Source organism: Netta rufina (assembly GCF_964035555.1).
Source record: "Netta rufina genome assembly, chromosome: 1".
Lineage (NCBI taxonomy): Eukaryota > Metazoa > Chordata > Aves > Anseriformes > Anatidae > Netta > Netta rufina.
In genome coordinates, this window is record NC_140123.1 from 160,194,404 (window position 1) to 160,222,248 (window position 27,845).

Sequence of the window (27,845 nt, forward strand, 5' to 3'; positions counted from 1 at the left end):
ATGTTGTCCTGACAACCCTCATGTCACGGGATTTGGGTTTAGAGATACACAGTAGAAGGAGGGACTGAAATCCCGTAAACTTGCGCTGGCAGGACTGGGTGTCCCCCTTCTCTGAAGAGCTTATGGGTGAACACACCAGAAAGAGCAAAGAGGTCTCCCGTGTGTATCTTGGGAGAATATAGGTTTGGAATATAGGTCCATATCTGGACACACGGGGTGGGCTGGTGGGAGGTGTCCTGCCCATGGCAGGGGGGTTAGAACCAGGTGGTCTTTGAGGTTCTTTCCAACCAAAGCCATCCTATGCTTCTCCATGAATCTATTTATTCTATGATAAACTCACTCAGTTGTGAAGATTTATGTCCAAATATGCTTTTCTGGCTGCCTGGCCACCTTACTACTGTGAGGTGATCTCACATGAATGGAGGCGACTACTGATGTCGGGTTGCTTTCCTGCTTTGCTGATGGCTCAACTCTGTGCTTCACTGCAGGTACAGTCAGCCTTTCTGCAGTAGAGTCCTTGGCTTAGCCCTGTTGTGACTTCAGACTGCATGACAAACTTCACACCACAGGGCATGGGAGCTGAGACTGCACCCAGCTCAGTCAGATTCAGAGTCTACATCCAGAAGTCAAGGTCCCTAACAGCCCCACCAAGACCCTCTACCTTCTCGCTGCTCATTTCTGGTACTTAATTTCACTCTGCAGTGCCCTTGAACACATTTTGCCACAGTGTTTGCTTCCTACAGCCTTTTTTTTTTTTTTTTTTTTTCTTTATAGTTTCAAATATTTCAAATGTAGGCAGCGAGCCTGGTTTCATCTGTCCTTGACTTGGTGTTTATTGGTTACTGCTCTGCAGATCAACCACCAAGTTTGTATGGATGCAAGGATCCAGCCAGCATTGAAAATATTTAGGTAGCAATTCCCCATCTTCTGAGAAGAGCCTATGATTACGACTCCTCAAAGAGACCTGAAGCTAGCTTTCTGTGAGCCATCCAAGTGACTTGGCTTTTTATCATATGGCAAATGTTACCCCCCAGGGAGGAAAATATGCCCCACAGCAGCTTCTCTTCACACTCAGCCGTGCTCTTCAGTAGCATGAAGACCACAATGCCAGCAGTATAAGCAGGAGCAGGAGACGAAGATGTTGAAATCATAATATATTTATTACATAGATGAGATATAAAAACAAATTACCAAAATAGTATCTTTTTTTTTTTTGTGAGTCCACAGGACCTTGAAAGAAAAATACATACATAAAGCAGATTGGTAGGCTTGTAACTTTTATGATGTTTTAAGTCTGCCTTTTATTTCCTCTCATACTCCTGAACAAAATACACTCTATGCAAGGTGGTTTAAAGATGCTTTACAGAAAAGATATACTTTAGTGCTGAAAACTGCAGTAAACTGTGCTATATTCCATACTGGTGTTAATGAGGAAGTATAATGGCCGTATATATTGCAAACAATAACACAGAAGAAAACAACTCAAACATTCAGTTTTAAATACTAACATAAAAATAAAATAAACTCCAGGCCCATCGTGAATCACTGGGTAGGGATATGTGAATGGGAGTCCTTTCCATTCTCCGGATCCACTCCTTCTCCTGCAGGCAGAGTTTCCTCCTCTGGCAATTGCATTTTTATTCCAAAGTCTCTTCTTTTCGTACTGCTTGCCAAGTCTTGCTGGAGTCCTGCCCATGGAGTCCGAGCGCTGGTCTGAAGCTGGGACTTCAGTGCAAATGCTTACTATCTTTCAGACTGCACCCTGGGATGCTGTGAGCGGCCCGTGCCAGGCTGGCTGTTCCCTTTATGCCGTCAACGCTGTCCAGCTGGGGCGTCTTCAGGAGTGCTTCTGTTTCAAGAAGGTTTTCTCAAGTGCCACCTTCAGCCTCTTCGTTCCCCAACACAATCCGGCCTTCCACACCGTGAAGTGGCAGGTAGTAAAGTGCTTTATACAATGAAATATTTACAAGGGGCTGGGTTCATATTTTAACACTTCAAGGACAAGTGCTCAGAGACGCCGTGCCCTGCGGAGCCGGCTCTTCTCCGCAGCGAAGGCGGAGAGCCAGCACCCGCCCTGCTTCACACGTGCACGAGGGCAGAGGAATTCACGCCACCTGGCAGGTCTGCCTGCACGAGCACGAGCAGGGGGTTGAGCCCCTGCAACCACCAGTGCGATGGCGAGGTGAGGAGCAGGCAGCACCCAGCCCTCTGCCACGGGCGCCTGCTGCCAGCCCTGCCCACCCTGCAGCTGCCTCTGGGAGTGACTCCAGATCCATGCTAGTGGTACTGGCAGCACTTCCCAGCTGCAGATCATGGGCAGGCTTTCCCCCTGGCAGGTGGAAAAATAGGTCGGGGTGATGGGTGGCTTTGTGGGTGTTGCTCTGGCGCTGCCCTGGAGCCAGACCAGAGGCCCCCCTCCCTTCTGTTCCCCTCAAAGAGCCAGGCTCAGGGAGCACCTGGCAAGGAAGCTACAGGTGAGTGAATGGGCATTGACCAGGAAGGGTTAAATTAGACAGCGCCTACAAATCATAACGCCTCGCTACACGTTTTGGCACTATTTTCTTACGTTCCAGTTTTCATCCTAGAGATCTTCCCTCTGTGAAGGCTTTTGCATTTTGTGCATGAAGAAATGCCCTAGGGGTCGCGCACGTCTAGTTGCAGTCTCTCTTTAAAATCTCCAGGACCTTTCTTCCAAGAGCTGACTTCCACTGGTGGACAAAGCTTTTCATGTTGACGATGAGCCTGCCCGTCCGCACATCCTCGTGTCCTGCCACCAGGTACTCCAAGCCTGCAAACCAGCAAAGTGGTCAGGGACTGCACAGCGCTGTGCTCATGAGGGCTCTAATTGTGGCAAACAGCCTGAACTATCTAGTCCTGAGTAAAAAAGCACTTATACAGTGAAATATTGGCATTTATGACTTTCAACTATGTCTGCATATCTACACCTCCATCTGTATCTATGCAAAAATGATCCCAGAGGTGCAGCTGTCACAGAGATGCTATAAGCAAGCTTTGATTTTGCTTATTTAGAATATAAATTGAATTTGAGGTCTTGGGGCTGGCAGGACAAGTTTCTGTACCTTGTTTACAAACTGATGCTGCACTCATTTGGCAGCCACCTGCCTCAGGCCTCCCTTAATACCTGGAAATTGGTCAGCTGAGCTCATTCCAGCAGTGACCGTGCAAGATGGCCCCGTGCTTGTGTACTGCTCAAAATCCTTATGATGCTGTGGGGTAAATGAAACATAGAGGGGAGAAAAACTTTCCTTTCAACCTCCTTGTAAAAGTGCATTACATTTTCTCAGAAATGACATTCCCGGTGATTTCCACAGTGGTTGTTTGGAGCATTCATGTGCCTGCGTATATATGAGTGGCACGCGAGCATCCTCCCTGTACCCTGGCACTGCCAGGATGTCATGTACCAGCCCAGTTTTCCAGCTGGATGCTGGTGGGAGGGTGGAGAGGTGCTCCTGGCTCTGGGGCATGGCTCACAGGGCACTTGGAGCCACGCAGAGGTTGCCTGCGGGGAGGACGGGGTGAGGCTGCCCTGGGGCAGGTGGGGGCCCAGGGCCCTTCCAGTCACCCAGCTCCAGCCCGGCCGCAGCAGGCAGTCAGCTCGTGTTTTCTTGGGGTTTTGTTTTGCTGCTCATAAGGGAACGCTGTGGCAGGGGGACAGTGTCCTCTATTTAAAGGTCAAGCATGTTTTCTTTAATTCAATGCAATTTGTTATCTACTCCATCTGAGCTTCTGGGCACACACATCCTCTCTTCTGCCAAGTAAACACAGGATATGTGCCTGGCAGGAATAGCCTTTGTGAGACCTTCATTTTGGCCATGTCAATCCTGCTGCTGTAAACATCACTTTTCAAGGGCTCCTAAATCTACTCCCTTGAGAGAAAAATGTGGCACACGCTCTTTGAGAGAAAGCTAATATTGCTTTGGCTGCTGATTCTCTTTCTGTAGGAAGATTCAGCCTCCTAGATCGTCAATTTGGCTTTACAGAAGTGTAAAACCAAACCAAAACAAACTACCAAGGTGCTACAAGCCAGCTCTAGAGGCTGTCAGCTTTGCCTGTGTTGCTAGCAGGGAGTGCTCTGCTCATGCGTGTGTGTGTGGCAGAGCTGAGATTCGGACGGGCTCCTGCTCCGCGCAGACAGCCAAGATGTTGGCATCTTTCTCTGTCCTCCCAAAAACCCAGCCTGCCCCAGTGAGCCTGTGTGCGAGGGAAGGTGTGCCAGTGTGGGGAACACCCTCTCTCAGGAACCTCAGCACATTTATCATCTGGAAACAGTCTGTGGAGATCTGATAAATGCAGGGAGGTTTTATTTCGTATCAGAACATTTAAGAGCCTACCCTCCATTTGGTATCACATCAGCACTGTGGAACACAACAAAAATTTGTTTTTCTTTCTTCTGCTTTTATATAGTTTTTAAAATCTCCTCTATGTTTTTAGGAGATGTGATCTTCATTACAGCTAGATGTCAGGAAATTGCTTTATGTCAGCTTGGATTTTTATCCTGCTGGTGGTGGTGGTTTACTCATCTGGAGGTCACAAGCTCTACTCCGAGAGAGGGTTAAGTCTGCTAATATGGTATTGCCAACCACCCAGAAATGAATGTGGTAGCTGAAGGAAATAATGAGACTGTAAAAAATATTTGGGATCCCCCTTTTTTTCTTCATTTTGAAGTGTTTGATTGATTGGTTCTTTAAGGTGCACTCAGCTGATGTTTTCAAGTTTCCCACCAGGACCAAGAGATATTCCGAACTCCAGCAGCTGCATTTCAAGAAAACATCAAGCTTTGTGAGGTAGGTCATAAGAGCTGGCAACACTGCAAACACAGGAATGGGCTCCCTGTATGGGATGGGACCCAAGCGCACGCACCACTGCCCTGAACCAGCTGCTGCGACTCCTTCAGCTGCTGGAGGAGAGAAACTGGCTCCTCTGCAGCACCACAGGGAGAGGCTGGGCTGCTAAAATGTAATGGCCTGCAGTGGAGAGAGCTCAGTAGACACTTTGCAGAAGCCTAAAATATCATGGAGGTGATGGTCGTGTGGCGTGGCAGCGATGCTGTGAGTGGCCAGGAAAGGGATAACTCCTGATGTGTCAGACACCTAAAGACAGTCACAGCCACACTCCTCTGCTGATGTCTAAGCAGCAGCAATCTTAATGGACTGTGTTCGCTGCTCTCTTCTCTGCTGGGGGAAATCAGGGAAGCTCCCTGAAGCTTACAGACTCACAAAGCTGGGTGTCAGGTGTGGGGCTGCCCCGTGCAGTCGGTGTCTGAAAGCTTATGTTGCTTTCCTCCAGGTTTGTATTAAGGCAGATTATACACCTGGGCTTTCTGGCTTGTGTTTGCATTGCATACAGAAAATTAAAACATTTGTATCTATTTCATTACAGATTTATGGTGTTTTACCACTACCCAAAGTCTTGCTGTGCTTAAACAGTGAAGTCCTGCCTCATGCTGCTGATCCGTCTGACCCTTGCACCTGACCAACTGCAGCCGTGCTATCAGGGCAGGCTGCCTTCAAAGCCAAATACTCCGGTGGACATGAAAGAAGACTGCAAATGCCTCATCAATGAGTAACCCCTTTCTGTGTGATACAGCCTTGCAGACAGCACCGTCCCCTTAAGGAAGCTCCTAATGCTGCACATGTAGAAGAAATCTCAGTACTGAAGTCAACGCTTTGATCAGTGATTGCCAAGCAATGTATGCACCTTAGAGAAAGAAAGTCCCTTATCTGAGTTTGTAACTCCTGGTTTATCTTGGAGTTGTAAAGAAAGCTGTGTCAACTGTATCTTGGTTTTGCTCTGTTGAAGAAAACCCTGACTATGCATTTCCCCTCCTAATGGGACTACATGCACAGTTTAACCAGAACTGATTATACTTCATTTCAGTGAAAGATGAGAAAAAACTATGAAGCCAAAGCTTCCCTTGCACTGCATAAGAGAGGCTCTTATGAGAGCCATAAGAGAGGCTCTGAACCTTGCAGATGCTAATTAATGTTAGTTTGAAAGAGACATCTTCCCTTGAGATTAGACTCTATCTTCAGTACAATATAATGACACAGATTAGATTTAAATGTGCTTTTATGGATTCCAATTAGCATTAGTTTTGGAAAGATCTGACATATAGTCATGGTGCAACATCCATCTACCTCCCTGTGGGAACACACTGAGACTGGTAGAGCTGTAATGCTGTTACTACGCTCCAGGAAGAGCAATTGTACTTGCAAAAGTCTGCAGAGTGAACCAAGGTTTTCTCTACAAAATTCAAATTTGACAGAGATTGCTGTTGGAACCCAAATGATTTAGAAGCCAATACTTTAATGAGCACTGGGTTGCAGTTTTAAACTCATTGGCATGAGGGGACTGAGGACTGAGGATGAAATCTGTGTGAATACGGTGGGGATGTATTTCCTGGGGATTCAAACCTACCAGGATTGAGGATTGGACAAGTGCAGCCTCTGTTAGTCCAGGACTCAGGGTAGAGCGTCCTCTTGCCCCGCAGGATCTTCAGCTTTGTAGATTTCAAGACTTTCTTGATCTTCACATTGACTTCAGCATGGGAGCCCTTGTCATGCGCTGACAAGATCTTTGTCTTTATCACTGAGAAGATAGGAATTAAATACAGCAATATATAAATAATTTACAGTGGTCTTTTTTGTGTCTAGTGCAGGTCTGGGTGAAACGGTGAGATAAATGACTGTGCTACACTGGTGTTAGCCAGATGCTCCTTGCTGGGGAGCACAGCTGCAGGGGGAATGCCCTTGTCCCCACACCTGTGGGCAGGGACACCACCAGATGGTCTGGCCACAGCCCCTGAACTTGCCACGCAGGCAGTGGGAGAGGCCCTATGACCTCATTTTCAAAACTTGTGAGGGCCAAGATTTTCCCCAGAGAGAGCCTTGGTTTTAGGGATGGGCCTTGAGGTTTGCAGGGCTCTGGCCAGGCAGACGAGGCAGCAGACAGGGATGTGAAGGGCTGTCCCCATCCTGCCTGGGACCTGCTTTGAAGAACCGCCGCATCCAAACGCAGAGACTGAGACGTTGGTGGGGACTGAGGCAAATCATGGAGCGTTTTTGCTCACAGGCACACCCCAATCACCTGGTATCCCCTGTGGGATGGGGTTAGAAGGAGGATACCCCATGACTGGCAGCAGAACCCATGTGGTGGAGGCTCAGGGCCCAGGTTCCACACATCAGCCAGCCCTGGACCACACTGATGCCTCCAGCGGTGCTTTATTCAGCACTGCATGTTATGAACCACGGGGAAACCTTTCCTCTGATGGTATGGCCTCCTGAAACTCGTGATGAGCCCCATAACTCATCTGTCTCTCCAGCTGAGCTGACACCTTTGCATGTTGAGTGATGAAAGGGTGGGAAGCCTGAGTGCACTTTAGATAAGATTTATGAACTTGGGTTTTTCGTGCCTTTTTTTCATTTCTTATCTTTTGCAAGATTAAACACAGTCACTATCGCAGCCAGGAAGCAAAGCAAAGCAAAATCAGATTTTTTCTAATATCACTAAGCCAGAGCTATATTTCAACAACTTGCGGCCCCTTGAACTTCTCTTTGTGGGCTGCTCCACAGCCTGCAGAGGTGTGGATTATCTCCCTGCACATTTTCAACTTTAGCGCAAGACGAAACAGGTGCAAGAAACCTCTGGAAGGCTTTGACGGGAGGGAGTGCTGCACAAAGCATTCCTTGCTCTGCAGCAGTATGAGGGAGGTGGTTCACTGGCACAGACCAGAGAGGTCTTGGGGAATAAAGTGCCTCCTCTCGTTCATTCAGATCCAATGTGCAATGCCCACATCACCCCACTGCATCGGCTGAGCTCTGCCGACAGGGTGAAGTGGCTGCCAGAGCTGTCTTCTCTGTGTGTTGTCTTCTGTGGTGATCCCTGTCTCTCCTTCCACTCAGTGTAAGTCAGATTTAGTGATTCTAGACCACATGTGGGGCACCTGGTTTATAGAGAGATTTTCAGTGACTCATTTTTTGTAACAGTTCTCAGGGCCCTTCCAGCTCTTGCCTTCCCATGATTTCGGCACAAGGGTACTTTGGTAGCAAGAGGGGCACCTAACAGCAAGATGCTTCACCCAGCTTGACTAGGCACCATGGGATCTATATTCCTTGGGAAGTGCAAAGATCTGTCCTGAGACTAAGTAGCCCATGGGTCTGCAGGGCTGACACACTGCATTGCTGAGTGCATGCAGAGGTGTTAGGGGACACAAGGGCTTGGGACATTGCCTCCGTTATCCCCCATACAGTGACTGAATGTCAGACTGTGTCTGTGTGCTGGAGTTTGCTCTCAGGGGATGCTGCTCCCCTCTTCAGAGAGAGGTTTGGTCCAATACCATATTTCTGTAGGACCTCCTTGTAGGACCCCACCACCTCACCGCAACTCACCGTAGGTGTACTTCATCCCACAGAAGACCTTGGGATTGCCCAAAACTTGCTCTTTACACTCACATTTACCTGTGGGAAGAAAGCAAAGTGAATGGCTGTGAATCATGCCTCCCAGCAGGGAGCTTTGCAGGGGTCAGTGGCGAGTTATGTGGGCCTGGTTAGGGAGAAAAGGAGGTGTCGGAGGTGGCCGCTGTGATGGGCAGGATCATGGTCCCAGCCCTCGTGCTACAGAAGGGGCTTGGCCACATCACCAGGACCTGCAGTCCACAAGCCCCTGCAAAAAGCCCTGTTTTCAGATCCAGGCTGAACACACAGCCTTAGTCCAAGGGCAATCATTCCTTGTTTACAATTTGAAGAGAAGGGAAACAAAGGCCTTATTATGTGGCCTCAGGATGCAAATAACATGCATGTCTTTCCCTTTGGTATTTTCCACACTGTAATGTACCAGACATGATTCTAGAAGGAAACATCGCAGAGGTTAAGGCAGATTAATGACTTCCGTGCTCTTAGAACAAAGAATAACACGATATACTTATTTATGCTCCAAATTAAGTTGCCTGGACAAATGATGGAGCTCTCTCCTCAATTAATTCAATTATCGTATCTGTAAGATTTTATCGTGCCTCTCTGTGCAAACGCAGGCAGTTACACCTGCCTGCCTGGTTGTTTCGCGGGAGGCCGAGGCCGTCAGCAGCCACCAGGCCATGGCACCGCCTCGTCCAGCCCGGCGGGGCAGGGGGCAGGAGCCTCCCCAGCTGGATCTGCAGCCAAATACCAGGCAAGGGCGACTCGCCCCCTCAGCACAGCCCGTGCCAGAGCAGGGCCTAGCGGGGCGCTGGGCACAGCTGGCTGCTGGCCGTGGGATGTGGCGGGGGCACATGGGGCCCTGGTCCTACCGGAGTGCCGCAGCGCCGAGAAGCCCTGCTCGTCCTCCCAGCCCCAGGCGGGCTCACTCTCGTTGAATACCGGTGGGAAGGGAAGAGCTTCCTGCTGCCAGCTGGGGTCTGCGCTGCTGGGGGAAAGCAGAGGGTCAGCCAGCCGTCCTCCTGCCGCCGGCAGAAAGCAGCGTGCTGCTCTGCCACAGCCTGTGCTGCTCTGCCACACGCCTTGGTGGTGATAAACGCACACAAGTGAAAGAGGTGACCGAGGGTTGTCAGCCTGGGCCATTAACCCAGTTTTGGTTTAAAATCTGCTACAGGAACTTCTGTGCTATAAATATCAGTGGTCTGGTAGAAAAGCATGCTATGAGATCCAGACAGTGGGCTATCATCCAAACATGCTGCCTTCTAGAAATCAGAGCTCAACCACCCAGCACAGTCGATGCAAACTGAGCTGCAACAGCAACTATATCAAGCCTTTGGTCTCCACATGCTCAGGTCTCTCCGAAGCTCACGGAGAGGAAAAAACTGTGAAGGGTATGGAGAGCACCCACTACATTCACACCAGCACCAAGCACCAGCAACACCACCGCAGCAGTGCCCACCACCCAGAAGAACCACGACATCAATGCCCCTTCCACCCAAAACCCCAGACAGCTCCAGATGTGGTTATTTCGCAGTTATTTCACACATGAGAGCCAGGCAGGAGCCTGCCCTATGCCGGGGGGCAGCCGGGACCCCCACTCACCTGCTGCTGTGGCAGTCGCCAGTGTGCGGGTGGCAGCTGCGGGCACAGTCGCAGGGCCGGCAGCCGTCGGCACCGAAGCCCCAGTACCCGGGCAGGCAGCGGTCGCAGCGGGGCCCCGCCACGCCGGGCTTGCAGGGGCAGTCACCGGTGCTGGGGTCGCAGAAGGTGCGGGGACCCAGGGGCAGCGCGGCCGATCCCAGCGGGTGGCAGGAGCAGGCTGCGGGGACACCGCGGGGGGAGTCAGTTGTGGAGTACTGGCAGCTCTCTGGCTGCCAGGAGGTTAGGAAACCCATGCCCAATTGTCATTTTAATTAAAGTCTGATTTTCTATAAAAGCCATCATTTCAAAATATTAAAGGAAAAAGGATGAGGACACTGGCAGCCCAAAGAGGCACTTTTCTGCACGCTCTGAGGCATGGGGCATGGGTCCACAGAGCACGGGTGAGCAGCGTCTCCTCCAGAACAGTGCCCAGTGCTCTCCTGTCCTCCCCAGCACCCTGATCACAGGGAGATGAACTGGGAGTGCACTGGGATGTGCTGGAAGAAATGACCACACTCACCAGTCAGAAATAATACCCTAAAATAGGTGGTTTGAAATTTTCCTTGCCTGATTCTCTCTCTCTCTTTTTTTTTTTTTTTTTTTCAGCAGAAGCATAATTCATACCCATTGCAAAACTAGGACTGTTTTCCCTTCTAGGATATTAATCTTTTTAAAAATCAGAAATATGGTTATCAAAAGTTCAAGACCAATGCAGGGAGGCTCGTGGCATCACCCTGCACCTGGGCCAGGTCTCTGACCACAGCACCCCGTGTCACCCCGGTCAGCCCCGTGTGTGATGGCAAAGAGCCCAGCTGGAAAAAACCCTCTCTGAGTAGGGGAGCAGCCGCTCAGAGCATGGCCATGAAACCTCCTGCATTGCTGTGCGTTCATAAATCATTCAACTTTAGCAACCCGAAAGATGAAATAAAAATAAAGATCCCCTGTGGAATACTAGAATATTTTTGTCCCTGTTTATATAAAAAAAATGGATTTCCTGAGGAAATTTCATTTGGAAGGAAAATTTTCACCAAATTCTAAAAATATTTTTATTTTTCAACTGTGAAGGCAATAAGAAAGGCCACTGAGTGTGACACAACCCCTCTTTCTTTTAAAATCCTTACTGCTGTGCACATTTATCTAGTTTTGATCTGATGACAGGTCTGTGGTTTCAGGGCTCTGACATATCTGGAGTGCAGTTTCAAAATATTAAAGGATGAGTTAATATTGGCAGTCAACTTAGAGGAGACTGCGATTCCAAAATCTTTGCCAAAGTAATCCCCAACTTTTCCCCACCCTTTCCATTCCCAAACAAATATAATTATATAAAATTAAAAGATTAGAAAGCCTCTCTACAAACTGCATAACTAGCTGCAGGCAGTGAACTCTGGTACCTTTAATAGCATAGTTTTCAACAGCACTCAGCTCGAGTCGCATACCTTTCTCCTGAAGTCTGTGAAGTTTCTTACACCTGACACATGTATCCAAATGCTCTATTTTCCTCCTAGATGCAGTGGGTATTTATGGCATTCCTCAGCCCCTCCGGGGGAAATACTGAGCCTTGACACTCTCCTGTCCCCATGCAGCCAGTGCTTGGAGAGAGGGAGCCCAGTCCTGTCTCAGCTGAGTTTCAGCAGAGTTTCACTCCCCGCCCTATTAGTGTTGGGGCTTTTTATGTTTTAGGCGATGCTTTTTCATATACTTTTTCTTCCCTAATGGAAAATTTAATGGCAATGACAACACTGTGGCGAGGAAAGAACATTAAATTTACAAAAGTCCTTATGAAAAACGCAGGCCTTATGGAAAATGCACCCGCTGTTTGTGGGCTGCTGGGAGCTACGGCTTTTTGGTCCTGAAGACACTGAGAGGATGCACGGGCACAGAGCACGAGTGCCAGCACGAGGCTTGGGGACAGTGCCCACATGCACACTGCTGGCACCCCTCCGGGCTGGGCACCGCTAGGCTGGGACTAGGGAAAACCTGCCACAGGCTCCACCTGGTTGATTTCCTTTCCATTCCTAAGCAGCAGCAGCATTAAGATGGCACTTTTCCCCCCTGCAATACATGGTTGCATGTGGCACGAGACCTCCACGCCCATATAAACGGAAAGCTGCCCATCCCTGCTTCCCAACGGGGACTGAGAGGTGGTGAGAGGGATTCCTGAAGGGTGGATTTCACCCCCCGACTGCTGATACTGGTGTGGTTTCTTGAGCTGACAGCTTGCCTTTGGAAACGACAAATATTTACCCTCAAAAACCTACAGTTTAAAAGCAAAAATAAACTCGGCAGCTATAAAGGCTGATTTATTGTCTGTAATCATACTGTAGCTGAGGCTTAAAAATTCATGGGGGACATAAAGAAAAGGACCGATAGGTATGGTGGGGGGAAAGAGTCATCAGATTGCTCTTTTAAACAGCAGAACGTCTTGTTCTATCTGGTACACACCTACTCCTGAGCAAATATTATATATGCTCTTCGCCTACAAGAATCTTTAAAGTATCCTTAGAGATTATGGCTTAACAACTCCTTTATTTACTTTGACCTTGGTATTTTAAAATTTTCATCACGGCTCCGCGGTTGAGCAATAACAGGGGTTTGAGCCAGAAGCAAGTAAGCAACGCTGTGGCCTTCCCTGAAAGAATAACTGGGCATCTCCCTTGTCCCTTGTTATTGCAAACCACGGCACGGTCCTTGGAAATGTTCCAGCTGAGGGCTGTAATCAGTCATATAATTTAATTTAACAGTCATTAGTCATTCGCTGTTCAGCTGGAGCTACGGTACATAGCCCTAACCTGCTGCAGGGCTTGGAAAACTTTGTGGTGGGAGAAAAAAACACCACAGCCTGGCCAGGGCAGCCCAAGGAGTGAGAGGGCTCGCAGGCAGCACCTGGCATGCACCAGGGTGGCTGCAGCAGGACCCTCCTGGCAGCCCTAAATCAGCCAGTGGGAGCCCAGGAGGGAAACTGCAAAGGGTCTTAGGGAGGAGAACATCTGTGAGGGGTTCAGAAGCCCAGAGAGAAATGATCTGTGTGTTTGTAGCAATATGATCTTTGAAGGGACAGCATGCAGATATTCCCTGCATTTTCATGGAAGCAGTTTGTGCTGGGGAAAGTTGCCTCCCTGAAATGCTTGAGTACTTTATGCTCTGTAATTTGTCAAAAAAAAAAAAAAAAAGGTAGATGTACTTGACAAAATCCCTCAAGCTTTGAGTGTAAGTGTAAGATTTAAATGTGTTTTTTACTAATGAGATTCCAAAATAGAAATACTTTGATTAAGTTCTGACAATAATTGCTGAGGGAAAGTTGCTGATGTTTCAGATAAAGAGATGTGGGACTTCAGTGTACACAAGTAGGTAAAGAGACTTGAAAAAGTGATGACCTTCACTGTCTAAAAACCGAATTTGTGTACATAATACAGCAGTAAAATAATTATTTACACAAGTAATGAAGATGTGATTCCTTCTGCAACGCCCCTTTGCCTGTGTTCCCATGTCCCCCCCATACCCACCTGCTGCTGTGTGGGCGATGCTACTCGCCAGCTGCACCCCGCGTCTGGGGTCACAGCACCACCGAACAAGGAGGCATGCAAACATGATGCAGCTCTTGCTCTCCAAAATTAGCCAATGAATCATCTTTCTTCCCATCTCTGGAGAGATTTGTCAATAGCATCTGCAGACTTTTGTCCTGCAAACTTCTCCGTTGCTTTTTGCGGACATCATCAAAAAGGAATTCAGATCCTGAGAGCTCCCCATCCCTCATGAAAACAAGAAGGCTGCTCCAAGCGGGAGCAGAAGGATCTCACCTTTCCTCTGACACCCTACTCAGCGGGAGCAATTCACTGCTGAGAGGTTGCTGACTTACGTTTGCAGGCGTCGGGGGCAGAGAAGGGCTTTCGCAGGTCCCGGTAGAAGCCCGGCTTGCAGCGCTGGCAGTGCTGCCCTGCCGTGTTGTGCTGACAGTTGTCGCAGACACCGCCGCTGCGGTTGCCCGATGCCAGCCAGGCATCCATGTCAAAGTGGCAGGTGTCGGCATGCCCGTTACACTTGCACGCTGGGACGAAGCCAAAGGGAACAGGAAGGCTTGTTAAGGCAGTGAGGGGTGTTGGTTTGTGGAAGAGAGAGGCAAAAACCTGAACCAGGTTTTGGATTGGCAGCTCGGGCCTAGGAACCTGTTGGAGTCCGGGTGGGACATATTGCAACCCCCACTACCACTGCCCTGGGGAACCGCAGCGAGGTGGGACTGCAGCCCCACAGGAGGCTGTACCTCCCCAAAACATGCCTGGCACAACGCTGGCTCCCCGTGGGCACCCACCCCACAAATGCATGGTGGCATGGGCTCTCCCCCTGCCCCTTCTCATCTGCTCTCTGGGAAACACATAAGGAAGCACAGGGGGAAGCATTTGGCTCCCGCAGAAGCTCAGGGACACCGCTCCCGGCCGGGCACTTACACTGGCACTCCCTGGGGGCTCCGGTTTTGCCGTCGGCAGCCTGCCAAGGGCGGTCGTTGTAGAGCGGGGCACAGAGCTGGCAGTGCGGCCCCGCCGTGTTGTGCTTGCACATGCACTTCCCGTGGACCTGGGGGGGAAACAGAGCGAGGTCAGATCACCCGCAGCAGCGCCCGGCGCGTCCCTGGGCACCGGGACGGGGTGAGCACAGAGCCTGTCCTGGCGCCCAGAGGCAGTTCTGCAGTTACACGTTCAGTTAGACTGGTACTTGTGGGTTTGCATGTCATACTACCATGTAATCCTTTTTCCTTGTTGAGATCTAAAAGGATCACCAGCAGAGTTTCCAGCTGCAGTATGGATTTCCAGGAGAGATTAAAGGCAGCCAAGGTCCAAAGCGTCCTTGGGAAATACTGTCAAACCTTTCTCTTTTTCTCTCTCCCAGACAGTGAGACATCTATGCCATGCTGCAGCAGCAGCGCTCACCATCTCAATGCCAAGTGCCAACACCAGCGAGCACAAGAAAAAAGAAATGAACCCCCCAGGAACATAGATACCTAACTTGTCCTTGCCTTGCAAGGGAAGAACTGGAGACAGCACAAAGATGGTGAGGGACTATACTCAGATACCTTCACGACAGACAGGGAACTGACCAGCTAGAGAGCACAGCGCAAGGGGGTAATTAGAGACGAAAAGCCAGCGTAGCAAGCCGGGTGCCAGCTGCCCGGTCAGCCGCTGGCATTCATCACGCTGCTGGCAAAGGCAAAGAAAACAGGACGCAGCCAGAGGGCAGGAGCCAGCAGCCCCCAGACGTGACGGCACTGAGCCCGGGGCAGTCAGTGCTCCCAGCCTGCCGAACCCCGACCTGCCCCCAGCAGAGGTTTGCTTCTCGGTGCAGTTTCACTCAGAGCCCCTCTGCTGCCTGGTGCCTCGCCACCCGCTGCCCCTTCCTTCACCAGATGCGGGGAAAGCCACGGCCAGGGGGATGCAGCAAAGGGCTCCGCTTCTTCTTCTGCTGCAGAACCCTAAGGGCAGAGCAGGGGACCTGCAGCACCCAGTGAACAACCCCTGCTTGCTGCGTAGGCGCACACGCATGCACGCCACACATGCTCTTGGCTAATGATGACTTTGTGGCTGCTTTATTTTCATGAACAGATTTCAGCTCCCCTTGCAGGGGGGTCAGAAATAACCAGTGCAGATAACACTCCAAAACTGGCCTTGAAAGTCCTTGAAAGACTTTTCAGCAGCAAGGCAAATAGTGAAACCTCCTGAAAACCTTTCAAGTGGTCCTTTCCTGCCTTATTAAAATATCTGGATCACTGAAGCGGGGACAAGTAAAATGCAGCACAGCGACCAGACGGTGTAAGCAACGCACAGATACAGACAGAATTTGACAGAATGCAAAAGTGTCTGAGCTAAAGTGGCAAATGCTAAGATAACGCTGCTTTCTGTGCTATTTTGGCCTCACTGCAGATATCCATTGGTCTGTCTGGCTTATGCAAGTGAGGTCACCTATATGCTTAAATGTGTGATAAGGTGTGAAAAGAATGAGAAGCAAATAGAGAAAGGAAACAAAACTTATTTGCTGATGGAATATTTAACTCTCAAAGCGTGTCTTGTGCTTTCACATTTTCATTTTTGCTACCACTTCTGAACATCCTTCTTCAAACCCTCAATGCCCTGAATTTACACCCCCCCCAAAAAACTTCTCACTCTTACACCTGCTTCAGGTAAAGCCCAAACCAACATTACAAGCTACTTCACACACACTTCAAAAGCATCTAGCTGCATGGAAACAGAAATCTGCTAAAACAGCATTGCCTGTGCTTAGTGCTACCCTGGCCATGGTAGCCTGAAGCACATCTGTGGCCAGACAAATCCTCACCAGCGTGCCCTGCTGCTTGGGCAGAGGCACCTACCAGAGCTGGGACGTGTGTGATGAGGAGGGGAAGGCTCCTGAGGCTGCCAGAGGTAGCTGCTGTCAAACTCAGGTGGTCCCTTGGTGCTCTGGTGAGCGTGAGGCCAAAGCAAGAGAGGCATGGGAGAGAATGTGCAAATGTAAAAAATAATAATTCAAAAAAGACCAACAGTCTGTGGAGGAGTGCTTCATCCTGCCGCTGCAAGGGCAGTTTTATGGGCTCTGAGGTGGTGCAAGCCGAGGCAGCTGGCCCTGAGAGAGCCAGCAGGGCTGAGCAGGGCATGATGCACCTTGTAACGATGGCTTGTAATGCACGTGGGGGAGGGAAATGAGTGGCATGGGTGAAAAGCTTGAAAAGTATCCGGAGAGCCACTCAGAGCGGGCTGGGGGCTCTGTGAAGGACCCCGAGAGGTGCGGAGGGGAGGGGAGGGAAGCGGGCTCTCTAAGAACCTGTTTCTCACAGACACAGTTTAGTTAATACCTTTTTTCCCTATTCCTTTTTTTCCAGAAATGTAATGAAAGTCAGACCTAAGTACTTCAAAAACCTTGCCTCGGGCTGATGTATTTATTCTCTTTCAATAGCATTATAATGATTACCCCCAAAACAGCTCTGCTTTAAAACCCTCTCCATCCTAGCCTTATCCCATTAAAAAAAATATCTCTTTTTTCTTCTACATAATTCCAGCATGACAGAAAAGGTTTTTATGCATCGGAAACAACAAAAGAGCTGCATATTAGCAAGCCTTTTCTTGTAACCCATGGGCAGACAGGTATTTTTTGAGTTTTCAAGCAATACTGTGACGGCTAAGGACAGAAGAAAGGAGGAGAAGAGGCAGCAGAAGGAAAAGAGAAATGGCAGCAGGTGAAAAGTGGCCAAGAGGCTGTTTGCACCGGGTGAAAATTCACGCTGGTAAGAGGTGTGTGAGCGCCTGATCCCAGGTGAGGTGCCCTGAGCGTCCCTGAGCCAGGGCTGAGAAAGCAGCCTGGCAGAGTGGTGCTGGCCTGGGGCACTTCTCTGGCATCTCAGCATCTCTCGGAAAGGCAGGGTGTGAGCCACACGGGCTGACGTGGAAAGAGCAGATTTTTCCCCCTTTTCACTCACCTCGATTTACATGTAGCTGTAGGGTGTACCCATTTGGGGTCATTATGGAGCACTGCTAAGTACACAAACACAATTCCCAGTGCGTCTCACCGCTCTAAGCATTCACACGGCTCTTGACTCATTTAAGCAGAAAATCCTTTTCATACCATTTTTCATTTTGTCATGGGGTCTTTACATCCCCGTTGGCTTTCACACTGCTTCCCTTCTTAGCCTGACAGCCCAGTCGCAGCGTCACTCATTAGAGGGCACAATGCAAACAGTGTTACAAAAGTTGACTTCTGTAAGATAAACGAGCGGCTGATTTCTATATACAAAGACAGTTGCTAGGGCATGCTTCCTTCCATAGCCTTTTGTTGCTGAATTATTACCTTCCAGCGCTTCCTTTCACACTGCAAATACACGGGCTTTTTGGTCGAATCTTATAAAACGCCTCCCCCCCTATTTATCGCCTTCCAAAATGTTGCACAGGGCGAAAGAGGTGCTGCGCTGAGGATAAAACGCACCGAGTCACCTGTTATGGATGCATTCGTATCACGGGAACTCACGCCTTGCAGAGAGCCCAGCAGACACACACTAAAGGCAAATTAACGTCCCAAAGGCCTGATTGTCTAAATAGGCTAAATAGCTGGGAGGGGCAACAGTTTTTAATAGACTTGCTTTCTTGGAACCGTTAAAAATGTATTGCAATTATCATTTTTTACTTTCTTGGAGAACGGGCACGATATTAGCCTAGAGGAAAACTGTGCCATTCACGCCGAGTCCCTAACAATGGCTTTTAAACCGTGTTGCACTCAAGCCACTGTGCCAGTTTTAGAAACTGCCTACTGGCTGCTGCCCGCCCGCAGGAAGGTATTGTCTGCCTGAGCACCAGACAACCAAATTTATGCATGAGAAAATTCTCATATCCCATCTCGCTCTTGTGAAAGAATACAAAGTTTGTTGTTCAGGGTGTGGGGGCTGTCTTTTTTTTTTTTTTAATTTTATTATTATTCCTTGTACAATAGGCTTCTGTCAGAGGCTCTGGGGAAGACCTTCAGCATCTTTTGATGTCAGTAACATGACAACAATTTACAGCAGCCACTGGGCTGGCCACGTGGGAAGGGAGAGGGATATTCCCACTGCCCAGCTATGCAGCAGGGCTCTTGCAGCCTTGGACTACTAAAGATGTGTCTAAGCACATTTGCAACAGTACCAGCTTGGTACGGTAGCAGCACCGCACCAAACTTCTTTGGGCACTCCTTAAGCGTGTTGAAGCTTCTTCTCCCCTAGGTTGTCGTTTCCCATTTCCTCTCTTCAGATCAAAGATGCATACAGTATTGTGTAAAAGCAGGTGAAAGGGGTAAAAGCAGGTGGCCCCAGCAAGGGCACAGCCCTCTGAGACTGACAGCTCAGCCCAACCATGCAAGCCACCTGGGTGCTGCAGGGCTTTGCAGTCAGGGAGGGCCAGGGAGTCTCTGAGGCAGATGAAGCCCTGCCCTCACCTTGAGACTGAACTGTGAAGCCCAGGTGAGGGAATTCTTCTCTTGGTTTCCACACTACAGAATGCTACACTGCAAGATCCTGCCTGTCTCCAAACTGATCTCCTTTGCGACCCTTGCTGGAGTTGCAAGCAAGCCATTGGTGTGCTTTAGCCGGTAAAGGGCCAAGTAGGCACTGAAATAACTCAGTGCACAGCTCCTGAGCTGGATGGACCAGCCCCAAACCCAGTCTTTCATTGGCCGCTGAACACTGGGGGGATCTCCTGTGTCTGTGAATCCATTTCTCTACTCACATTGCTGTTTCACCATGCAATCGTGCTCACACGCTAATCCAACTACATTGCATGGTACGGTGTGAGGTGTGTTTGTTCATGCACTTTTTTTTCTTGGTATTCATTGGGCAGATGTTGGCAAGGTTTGGGTAGTGACCCTTTGAATAAATGATGTGGGAGGAGTGAGAAAGAAAAGGCAGAGTAGCCTTGACGTGAAATAGTTTTTTTTCTTACAGCAACTGTCTGGAGTCTATAATGCCCACTTTTTCTCTGACCTGACTCAGAGGGATCCCAGAGGAGCCTATCCCACCCCGGTGGACAGAGCTGGACCTGCTTCTGCTGGGGTGGAACGAGCTGTTCTTCATTCACAGAGCCACCCTATTCGCATCCGCCCCCGCACCCAAGGATGTCCTAGGTCAGTATTATCTCATGGCCAAGCCAGACTTTTAGCCTCCCTTCAGCCATTCAGAACATTTTTTCTTCAGAACTGTCAGATTCCCAGCACACGATGGCCCAGCCACCGAGGAAAAATTCATACGATGGGAGGAATGCCGCAGCAGCGGGCCGGGACGAGGTCTCGAGCTGAGCAGGGCACCCTGGCCCTAAACTCACCCAGGCAGCAGCCAGCAGTGTCCCCGCATCCCTGCATGGCTTTGTCAGACTCTATCACCCTCACTGCCAGGGCAGGTGGCCAAAATGCTTCAGGGTTCAGGAGACCTGGCAGCCATGCCTAGTGCTACCAGGATGCGGCGGCTTACAGCCCAGCAGAAACGCAAATACACCGCGTCCGGTTCTTCTGCTGGCCAAGCAGGCTCTGAAAACAAGCCTGCAGATAGGATTTTGCCTCTAGGCTGAAAACAAGTGGGGGGTTGAGAAAACTTGTGCATACTTTTTTGGGGAAAAGTTGGTTTTTTTTTTTTTTTTTTGGAGAAGAAGAGGAATCATAAACTCTCATGAAATGTGATGCTGTTTGTCTAATTTAGGGGATGTCCTTCAGGAGTGTTCTGAAGCACAAGCACAAGAACCGAGCCAGATTTTGTATTCACATCAGGAAACGGTAATGTGTTTCCCAGCTTTTGCTGTCCCTGGTTTTACAGTGAAGGTTCTGCTAAAACCCCACGTAGATACAGTTACATTCAGAAGACTTCTCATGCCTGAATGACTGACTATAATTCTTCAGAACTGTCACTTATGTGACTGGCTTTTTCAGGTGAAATGCACAAAAACTGAAATCTTCCTCTCTTTTCAGAAATTTGACTTCTTCTAGCTAAGCAGCTGCAGATCCTGCAGTCTTTCTGCTCACACACATGCGTGAACATGTCTTGCTGCCATCTTGGACACGACACAACTCCCTGCTCCCACCTCAGAGCAATGTGCTGGCCAGCCCCTGGCATGGCTGGGGCTTGGCCTCAGGCTTCCTGGTCTTATGGTATAAAAACGGGGAATGGGAGAGGAAACACCTCAGCACTCGAGGAGACACCTCTGCACACCCCGACCCTCCAGCAGAGCCCCTGCTGCGAAGCATGGGGCTAGGTCACCCTTAGGCTGCCCCGTGCCCCGTGGGCCATGCAGAGTAAGCTCTGAGGCACTGCAGAATGAGTCAGCCTCACTGCACACACGTCACTGTTGGGACTCTTGCCACATTTATAACTGGAGTTTACTTTCCCAGTCCCCTGGGGCTGGTGCAAGGGCTTGCTGCTATTTCTTGCTTTGTTTTTCAGCGCGATTCTGGCAGCGGCTCCTTCCCACAGCACCGCCTGCTACCTGTGCACTGTGATTTCCATGGGCTGTAGCTGTACTGGAAGCGTATTTGGCTGCAGTCTCTGCTGTAACTCTCAGCGGTGCTCAGGGGCACACTCCCGTGCAATTGTATCACACTGAAATAATCCCAAGTAAACAGCTCCTTTCAAAGGCTTTCACTCAGGGAACATCTGGGAAAACCAGAGCAGCGCTACTTGAAACAGGCTTATCAATCATAGCGCTGCATGCTTTCAAATTTGTATATTTTCAAGATGTTGCAAGACTAGCTCTATTAGAAGGGAAACATGATGTCTGCTTCATGTTTGAGACCATAATTTAACTCAAATGAGAGTTCCCCGAAGAGCTGGAGAGATGCCAGACCTCCTTACCTCAAGTAATTGGCTTACATTTTTATGATCTTCCCCTTTTTCACATTGTTCAGTGCAATATATTTAATGGCCCTGGCTTTCCCTTCAGCTCCTCTGCCAGCACAGCCAGTCCCTTTAGGGCTGGCCAAGAAGGGAAGAAAGGACACAGCGCATTGGGGTGTCCCCGGGCTGGCAGGACGCAGGCATGCCGCTGCTCGGGGAGGCACTGGCATTGGCCTGCCGCGTCTGGGCTTTGTGTCTTGGTCGGTCCCAAAGGATTTCAGCTCTGAGCTCCTGTGATGGGAGTCCCCTGGAAACCAGATAACAAGGTTTTTACTCAGAGGTGGTATTGCAAAGTGCAATGGAAAGCCTGGGAGTGAGAGCCAGCCCTCCCGCCCCTCAGCTCAGGACCCAACCCCGTCTCTGAGGATGCTCCAGAAGCAACAGCAAGCTCTGCTCCCCCTCGGTCGTCAAAATGCCCTTCATTTATTGTATCAGATATTGTGCTATCACTAGTTAGCATCCAGGCTGACAAGGGAGACAGAAACGTTAACATTTTAAGGAGCCACTGCCGAGCACGTGTACGTACCACTTGGAAAATGCCGGCCGCCTTGACGGGCCGGAACCCGCTGACGGGGACGCAGCGGTCGGCGTGGCCATTGCAGAAGCAGCTGCCCTTCACGATGAAGTCGTAGACGGCGTAGTGTGGGGCCGGTGGGGCCTGCGGGGCCGGCAGGAGGCAGGGGCAGCTCTGCCGCTCCAGCAGCCGCACGCGCAGGTTGGTCACCTTCAGCTGCGCCTGGGCTTCCACGCTGTAGGGGTCCTGGGCGGCGAGGGGTGGCGAGAGGGCTCGGTATATCACCTGCACAGAAAGGAGGTGTCAGCGGTGTGGGACCGTCCCCGGGACACGTGTCCCTGTCCCCCTCGTGTCTCTAGGTGCACCCAGTCTGGTCCCTGTGGTGTCACCAACTTAAATTTGGCCATTAACACACCGCGGCTGACCGGCAGCCCTGTGGGTGGTCATCGGGCTGGGGAGTCCTCACCGACATCTCTCCTTCCCTCCCCGCTTATTTTTTAACAAACAAAGCTTGGATTTCCAAATATTTGGCTCCTGTCAGTCCCGGGCCGCTTCCTAGTGGAGAAGTGACTCGGTGTGGCAATTAGTGACAGCGAGCTGATAGTCGAGGAAACCGAGATAAGAAAGAATGAAAAGTTGGGAGCTCCAGAGGCTTAAACAAATACTTATCAGTCAGTCTTTAGTTTAACTTCAGTCTGATTGAATAGGTAAATATTGTCTCAAACTGAAAATCAAGAGCACTAGATAAAAATAACTAATTTTCGTTAAGAGGTTTATTTTAAACTTGTTGGGCCAGCTGCCTGCAGTGTGACACAGAACCAGCGTGCGACCCGCGCAGCTGCCGTTCACACGAAATGACACATTTATGACACTTGTATTAGTCACCAGAACTTCTAATTTATGGTTTGCACTTTTTAAATGGTTAAATACCCCTCCGCTGACTAGCTCCTGAAGGCGTGATGAATCACAATATTTGCCAGCACCAGTTAAATGAGGCTCTTGGCAATGGTTTGAGTGTGACACAGCCTCGTGGGCTGAGGCTCTGCTTCCAGCAGTGGCTTGAATCCACCTGAAAGGCTGGGTAGCGGTGCCCCTTGTGCGGCAGCAGTGAGTCTGATGAGGGGCATTACCGAATAGCAACACATTTCAAAAGCTGTCTTCTTTCCCGTCTTTCAGGAGCATAGGCATTTTTCTTGCTTTCCTAAAATACATATGGAGCCAGTATGAACAGAAACCCAGATGAACTGAGCGATCAGGCTCTGTGCCTCTCCCCAGGGCAAGTTATTTACCCAAACTACATCAGTGTCTTTCTGATTGCACTTACTCACTAGTGGCTTTGTGAACACAAGATGTTTTCAGGCATGGAAAGAAAATTCCCTGGAAAACATCCACACTGGAGACATTGATGCCTTTTTAGTGGAGACGATGGAAAATGCCTGGCTGAGAATTTTCTGTAAAATCTAGCATTTTGGGTTCCTAGCATAAAATGCATCTCAGAGAAGTCTTTATTTGTCCTGACTCAGATGGGAGTGGTGAAGGAAATACAAAAACGGGAACAATTTATGCTATATGCAGCTACAGACTTTCTTCTGATTATTTTCAGTTTGACTTGTTTATCAGTCCCATTTTAATGCATGTGACTGATGCTTGTAACCCCAGTAAAGGCAATGCGGATAGAAATCAATAATCCTGAGCGCCTTCGCGCTGAGGAAGTTAAATCATGCCGGTGAGGAATTCAGGGGGAGTCACACCACTGATCTCCATGAAGCCAGTATTTCAGCTCAGGCCCTAAATTGTTACAAACATGTCTCTTTATGGCTGCTTGAAAACAGTGATGCTAAACATGAGCCCTATCTGCAGTCCCCAGGGGCTGCAAAGAGCAGTCTCCCAGCTGCTGCCCCGCACCACTCCAGCCGGGCTCCAGCGAGCAGCACAGAGCAAAAGGGGAGCCTGGCCTCAGCCCTGCCACCGCGGTAAACACCCCCACTTCCCCCACCCAATGCCAGTGGGTCTGTTTTAATAAGATACAGAACGGTCATTCTAACATGTAAGTCGCCACACAAATCGCGATTCTCTGCTCTGTCCCAGCCGATTGAGTTGCAGCCCCTAGAGGCTGCACAATAAGGTCAAGGACGTGTTTCCCAGCAGGATTTCCCTGGTCAGCTGTTAACCCTGCGGATTCACCCCAGCCCGTCTCTGGAGCAATCCCAGCACATCACTGGGGTGACACCGTCCTCATGCAGCTGCGGAGGGTCTGCACCCCTGCGCTGCCCAGCACCCCAACCCCACGTACACCTGCACACGGGGCTGGCTGCTGCCTGGCCGGGGTGTCTCTGCCTTCAAAGCCATTGTGCCTGCTACTCTTTGTAACACAAAAACACTGTAAAAAGTCATGCCCGAGGCTCCTGCCAAAGAGAGCTTTGTCATGATTACACAAAGATGCATAGCTCAGCAAGGTGCAGAACATCCTTTTTGATAAATGAAGCCATTTCTGCTCTCACAGTGCAAGGCCCCTGCCTTGGAGGGATGGAGAGTGCTCCACCATGCACAGGGAAATGCACCTGCTCAGCAAAGGGAGCGATGGCACCAAAATCTAGCTTTCTGCACACAATGAGCCTCACCAGGAAGCACCCCACAGTGAGCAGAGCTCTGGCTTGCTGGCCTCCATGTAAGTGCTTTACTGACAATATGCCAAAAATTAGTGTTATGATGTTAGGTAGATGGTGTGATTCCTCCCACATGACAGTCAGCACCGCACATGATAGTGAAAGGTGGGAGGATTAGATCTCTACATCAGCAGCTGTTTGGTGTGTGCATTACGACAAATTTCTATTTTGTAGAACAAGTAGGAAGTGATAAATTGAAAACTCACAGCACTTCTATGCTGCACATGCCATAATACATCCTATCAGAAAGGCATTTTCATCCCCATTGCTGTGAGCTCTCTGTAAATCTTTTGATGTTTGGGATTCTTCTTAAGCACATTCCCAGGAATCAAATCTTTGTCTCAGCTTCCATTTAAAAATAAGTATCTAGCAATAGGTTGTATCTGAGAAGCAAATGTCACTAGCTAGGAGGGAAACAAAATGAATATCTGTCTTCGAAACAAAATACCAAGTGATTTTCAGGGTAATGTTCCTTTGAAGCCACGTGGAATTGTGCTGCTGTCTCCCATGTCCATAAATGTGATGTTTGCAAGAAGCAATGTCAATAGAGGTGTGATTTAAGACTTGCACAAGGATATCTGTGTGTGGGGATAAGTGTCTCTGCACAGCCAGATAGAGTGCTGAGGAATCCTCATCCTCAGGAAAAATGTCCAAGGAAAAGGCAATGCTTTCAATAAAAAATGGAAATGCAGACTGAAATCCCTGCATTAGGCCATGACCCTGTGATGTGTCCCGATGCCAGCCACCACAGTGTGGTGCCTGGAGCCCGCTGCCAGCCCCGGCCAGGCGCTGCCCCTCTCCCTACGTCCTGGGGGTCGCATCCCAGCCAGCCCCACAGCGATGCCCAGCTCCCAGTGGGATGGCCAGGGCTGTATGGGATGGCTGGGAGCACCCCATGCATGCTGTGGGATGGAAATGTGCTGCTCTTCAGCCAGACTGTCTGCGGTTTGGGCACACAGAAACACTGACACCCCCTAATTAATTTTCACAGCATTTCAATTGCCTCACGGGGAAGCTCTGTCATGAGCAGCTCTTGATCTGCTGATTACTTCACGTTTTTTTGCTCGAGTGGCGCAAGAAGGCTTAGCTACTTTCCATTCCCCAGATGCAAAAATGTAGCCCTGAATATAAATAAAACGGTGGCTGTGAGCATGCTGCACTCAAGTAACCGCTTGCACCACAATGACCTTGATTTATAAATACATAAAAGTCCCTTTGCAAGAAGTACCCTACTATGTTTACACTCGAAAGGCAATGAAAGGGCATCTTTATATATATATCCACAGCGGGAAGGAAAATGCTAATGAGTGATGCTGAGAACAACAAAATAGGCTCTGAAGTCACAGAGACCCAAGGAAGTCAACAAAACCAGGGCAAAGCCATCCACATGAGTCACGGGCACATCCCAGGCCACCAGAGCCTCCACCCGCCACAGGCCTTTGTTGAGATGCCCGGGGCTGCAGCGATAAAGGGGGCTCTTCGGGTCAGAAATGCCCCTGAGGTTTAAGAGACACCTACAGGAGAAACAAGCACCTGTGGAGGCAGGGTGCAGGGACACACAGCTCTGCGTGCACGCCCCGTCCCTGTGCTCTGCGCTTCCCAAAGGCCTCGACCCAAACTCATCACCCCGAGCCTGGAAGGCATCAGGAGATGGTTTGCAAACAGCAATAAACAGCAGCAGCAAATAACGCAGAACGGGTAAGTGGATGGGGGAGTCGACGAGCATGGAAACAAGCCAACAAACAAGTAAAACAGCAGAAATAAAAGCAATTAACAAACATTAAAAACATCACCACACTGTTATTTGGTTGTAAAAGCCAAAGCAGTGACACCGCCTGAAGTGGTCTGTGGTTCCTTTCCAACTTTTTCCTTCATGGCTGAAGAAATTTGCCTTAATGTCCAGTCTAAACCTCCCTTGCCACAACCTGAGACATCTGCCACGTTCCTTCCATGGCTGTTCCCAGAGGCGAGGGCTGTGTCTGCAGAGCAGTTGAAGACTTCTTGTATCTTTTAGGTTAGCCTCCTACTGAAATAGGCTTTGTGCCGTTACTCCGTGTGTGTAGCTATGCAGCTGCTTATCAGTGCCCTCTAAAAAATGTTGAAACTACCAGCTAACTTCAATCATATTTGACAGCTATCTTAAAAGCAGTAAGTTCTTAAAAGGTTTACAGAAACAGTCTTGGTCCTTCACAGAATCAGACCTGGTGGACTCCTCTCCCTGGGAAGGCCATTACGAGCCCAATGCTGGTACCCTCAATTATTTGATGTATTACCCCTACAACAAGCAAAAGAGCTAGTAGGAAAGAAACCCGCACATATCTGTGCTGTGCTGTGCTCATTGCAATGACCTGAGGCTAAAAAAAGACTCTTTGCAGGTGCTGTAAATAATTCACATGATGTGGGAAGTTCATCAGCCTAAACCAGGCCGGTGGCACCCACCAGCTCCTCCAGCATACAGCTTTGCTTTTCTGCCTGTGGGAGCATGTGGACTGCAGGGAGAAGGAGCCTCTCTGTACCTTGGGGAAAGGTCTGGCCACCCCCTGCACAAGCACAGCATCACCTGGGTGAGACCAAACAGTCAGAGAAACTGGGGGACCTGCCACAGCGAGAAGCACTCTGTCCACATCCCCAAGAGATGGCCGCACCACCCTGCCATGTGCCACCAACAGCAGTCCACTGAGCTCCTAGAGATGCTGGAGAAACAGCACTCCTGCAGTTATGGACATTTCATACATGTTGACAAAGAGGAACATGTGGCCTGTGCCTACAGCCCTTCTGCAATCTTTTACAGCACATAAAACGAGGCAAATAACCCCTTGTCTCACCATCCAAGAGTTACACAATCTTACAGAGACTTCGAAAAGAAAACCCAGCTATTTCAAATAACTGTCCCCTGTGAGAGCCTTGACAAGTTAATTTATACCAGTGCAATGTTTGTCTTTTGGGAAACTCAAGGCATTGCTCTGCCATTCTCAAAAGTGAGAAGCTGTGCGGGAAAAGCTCCTACTCCTACGTGGCAACCTACACGGTGAGGGGCTGAAAAATGCACAGGGAGAACCGGGCAAGAGCCCCAGTGTTCCTCCAGCATCCTTTACACCTCTGGCAACCATCAGTCAGGCAAGGGCCATCTTAGCTTCCACTCAAGATCCTGCTGCACAGTTTTATCAGATGAAAAGCAAACCCTGTGAGGTCGCGCCGGTCTTCATTCAGGTGAT

General features: G+C 49.6%; 1 protein-coding gene across 2 annotated transcripts in view; it reads right to left on the bottom strand.

Annotated features, from left to right (window-relative positions):
* Positions 1-1,177: 1,177 nt before the first annotated feature.
* NTN4 (netrin 4) overlaps positions 1,178-27,845 on the bottom strand; it is a 36,645-nt gene continuing 9,977 nt past the window's right edge. Inside the window, exons 3-10 of one of the 2 annotated variants that reach the window (XM_084306556.1) lie at positions 21,977-22,249; positions 14,516-14,642; positions 13,930-14,118; positions 10,035-10,251; positions 9,305-9,417; positions 8,409-8,477; positions 6,439-6,609; positions 1,178-2,788 (exon numbers count right to left, since the gene is read on the bottom strand). In XM_084306556.1, the coding sequence (XP_084162682.1) occupies positions 2,652-2,788; positions 6,439-6,609; positions 8,409-8,477; positions 9,305-9,417; positions 10,035-10,251; positions 13,930-14,118; positions 14,516-14,642; positions 21,977-22,249 (1,296 nt within the window). In that variant the 3' untranslated portion in view covers positions 1,178-2,651. Of the gene's footprint in view, positions 2,789-6,438; positions 6,610-8,408; positions 8,478-9,304; positions 9,421-10,034; positions 10,252-13,929; positions 14,119-14,515; positions 14,643-21,976; positions 22,250-27,845 lie in introns of both variants that reach the window. The other variant, XM_084306555.1, reaches the window with a different exon arrangement.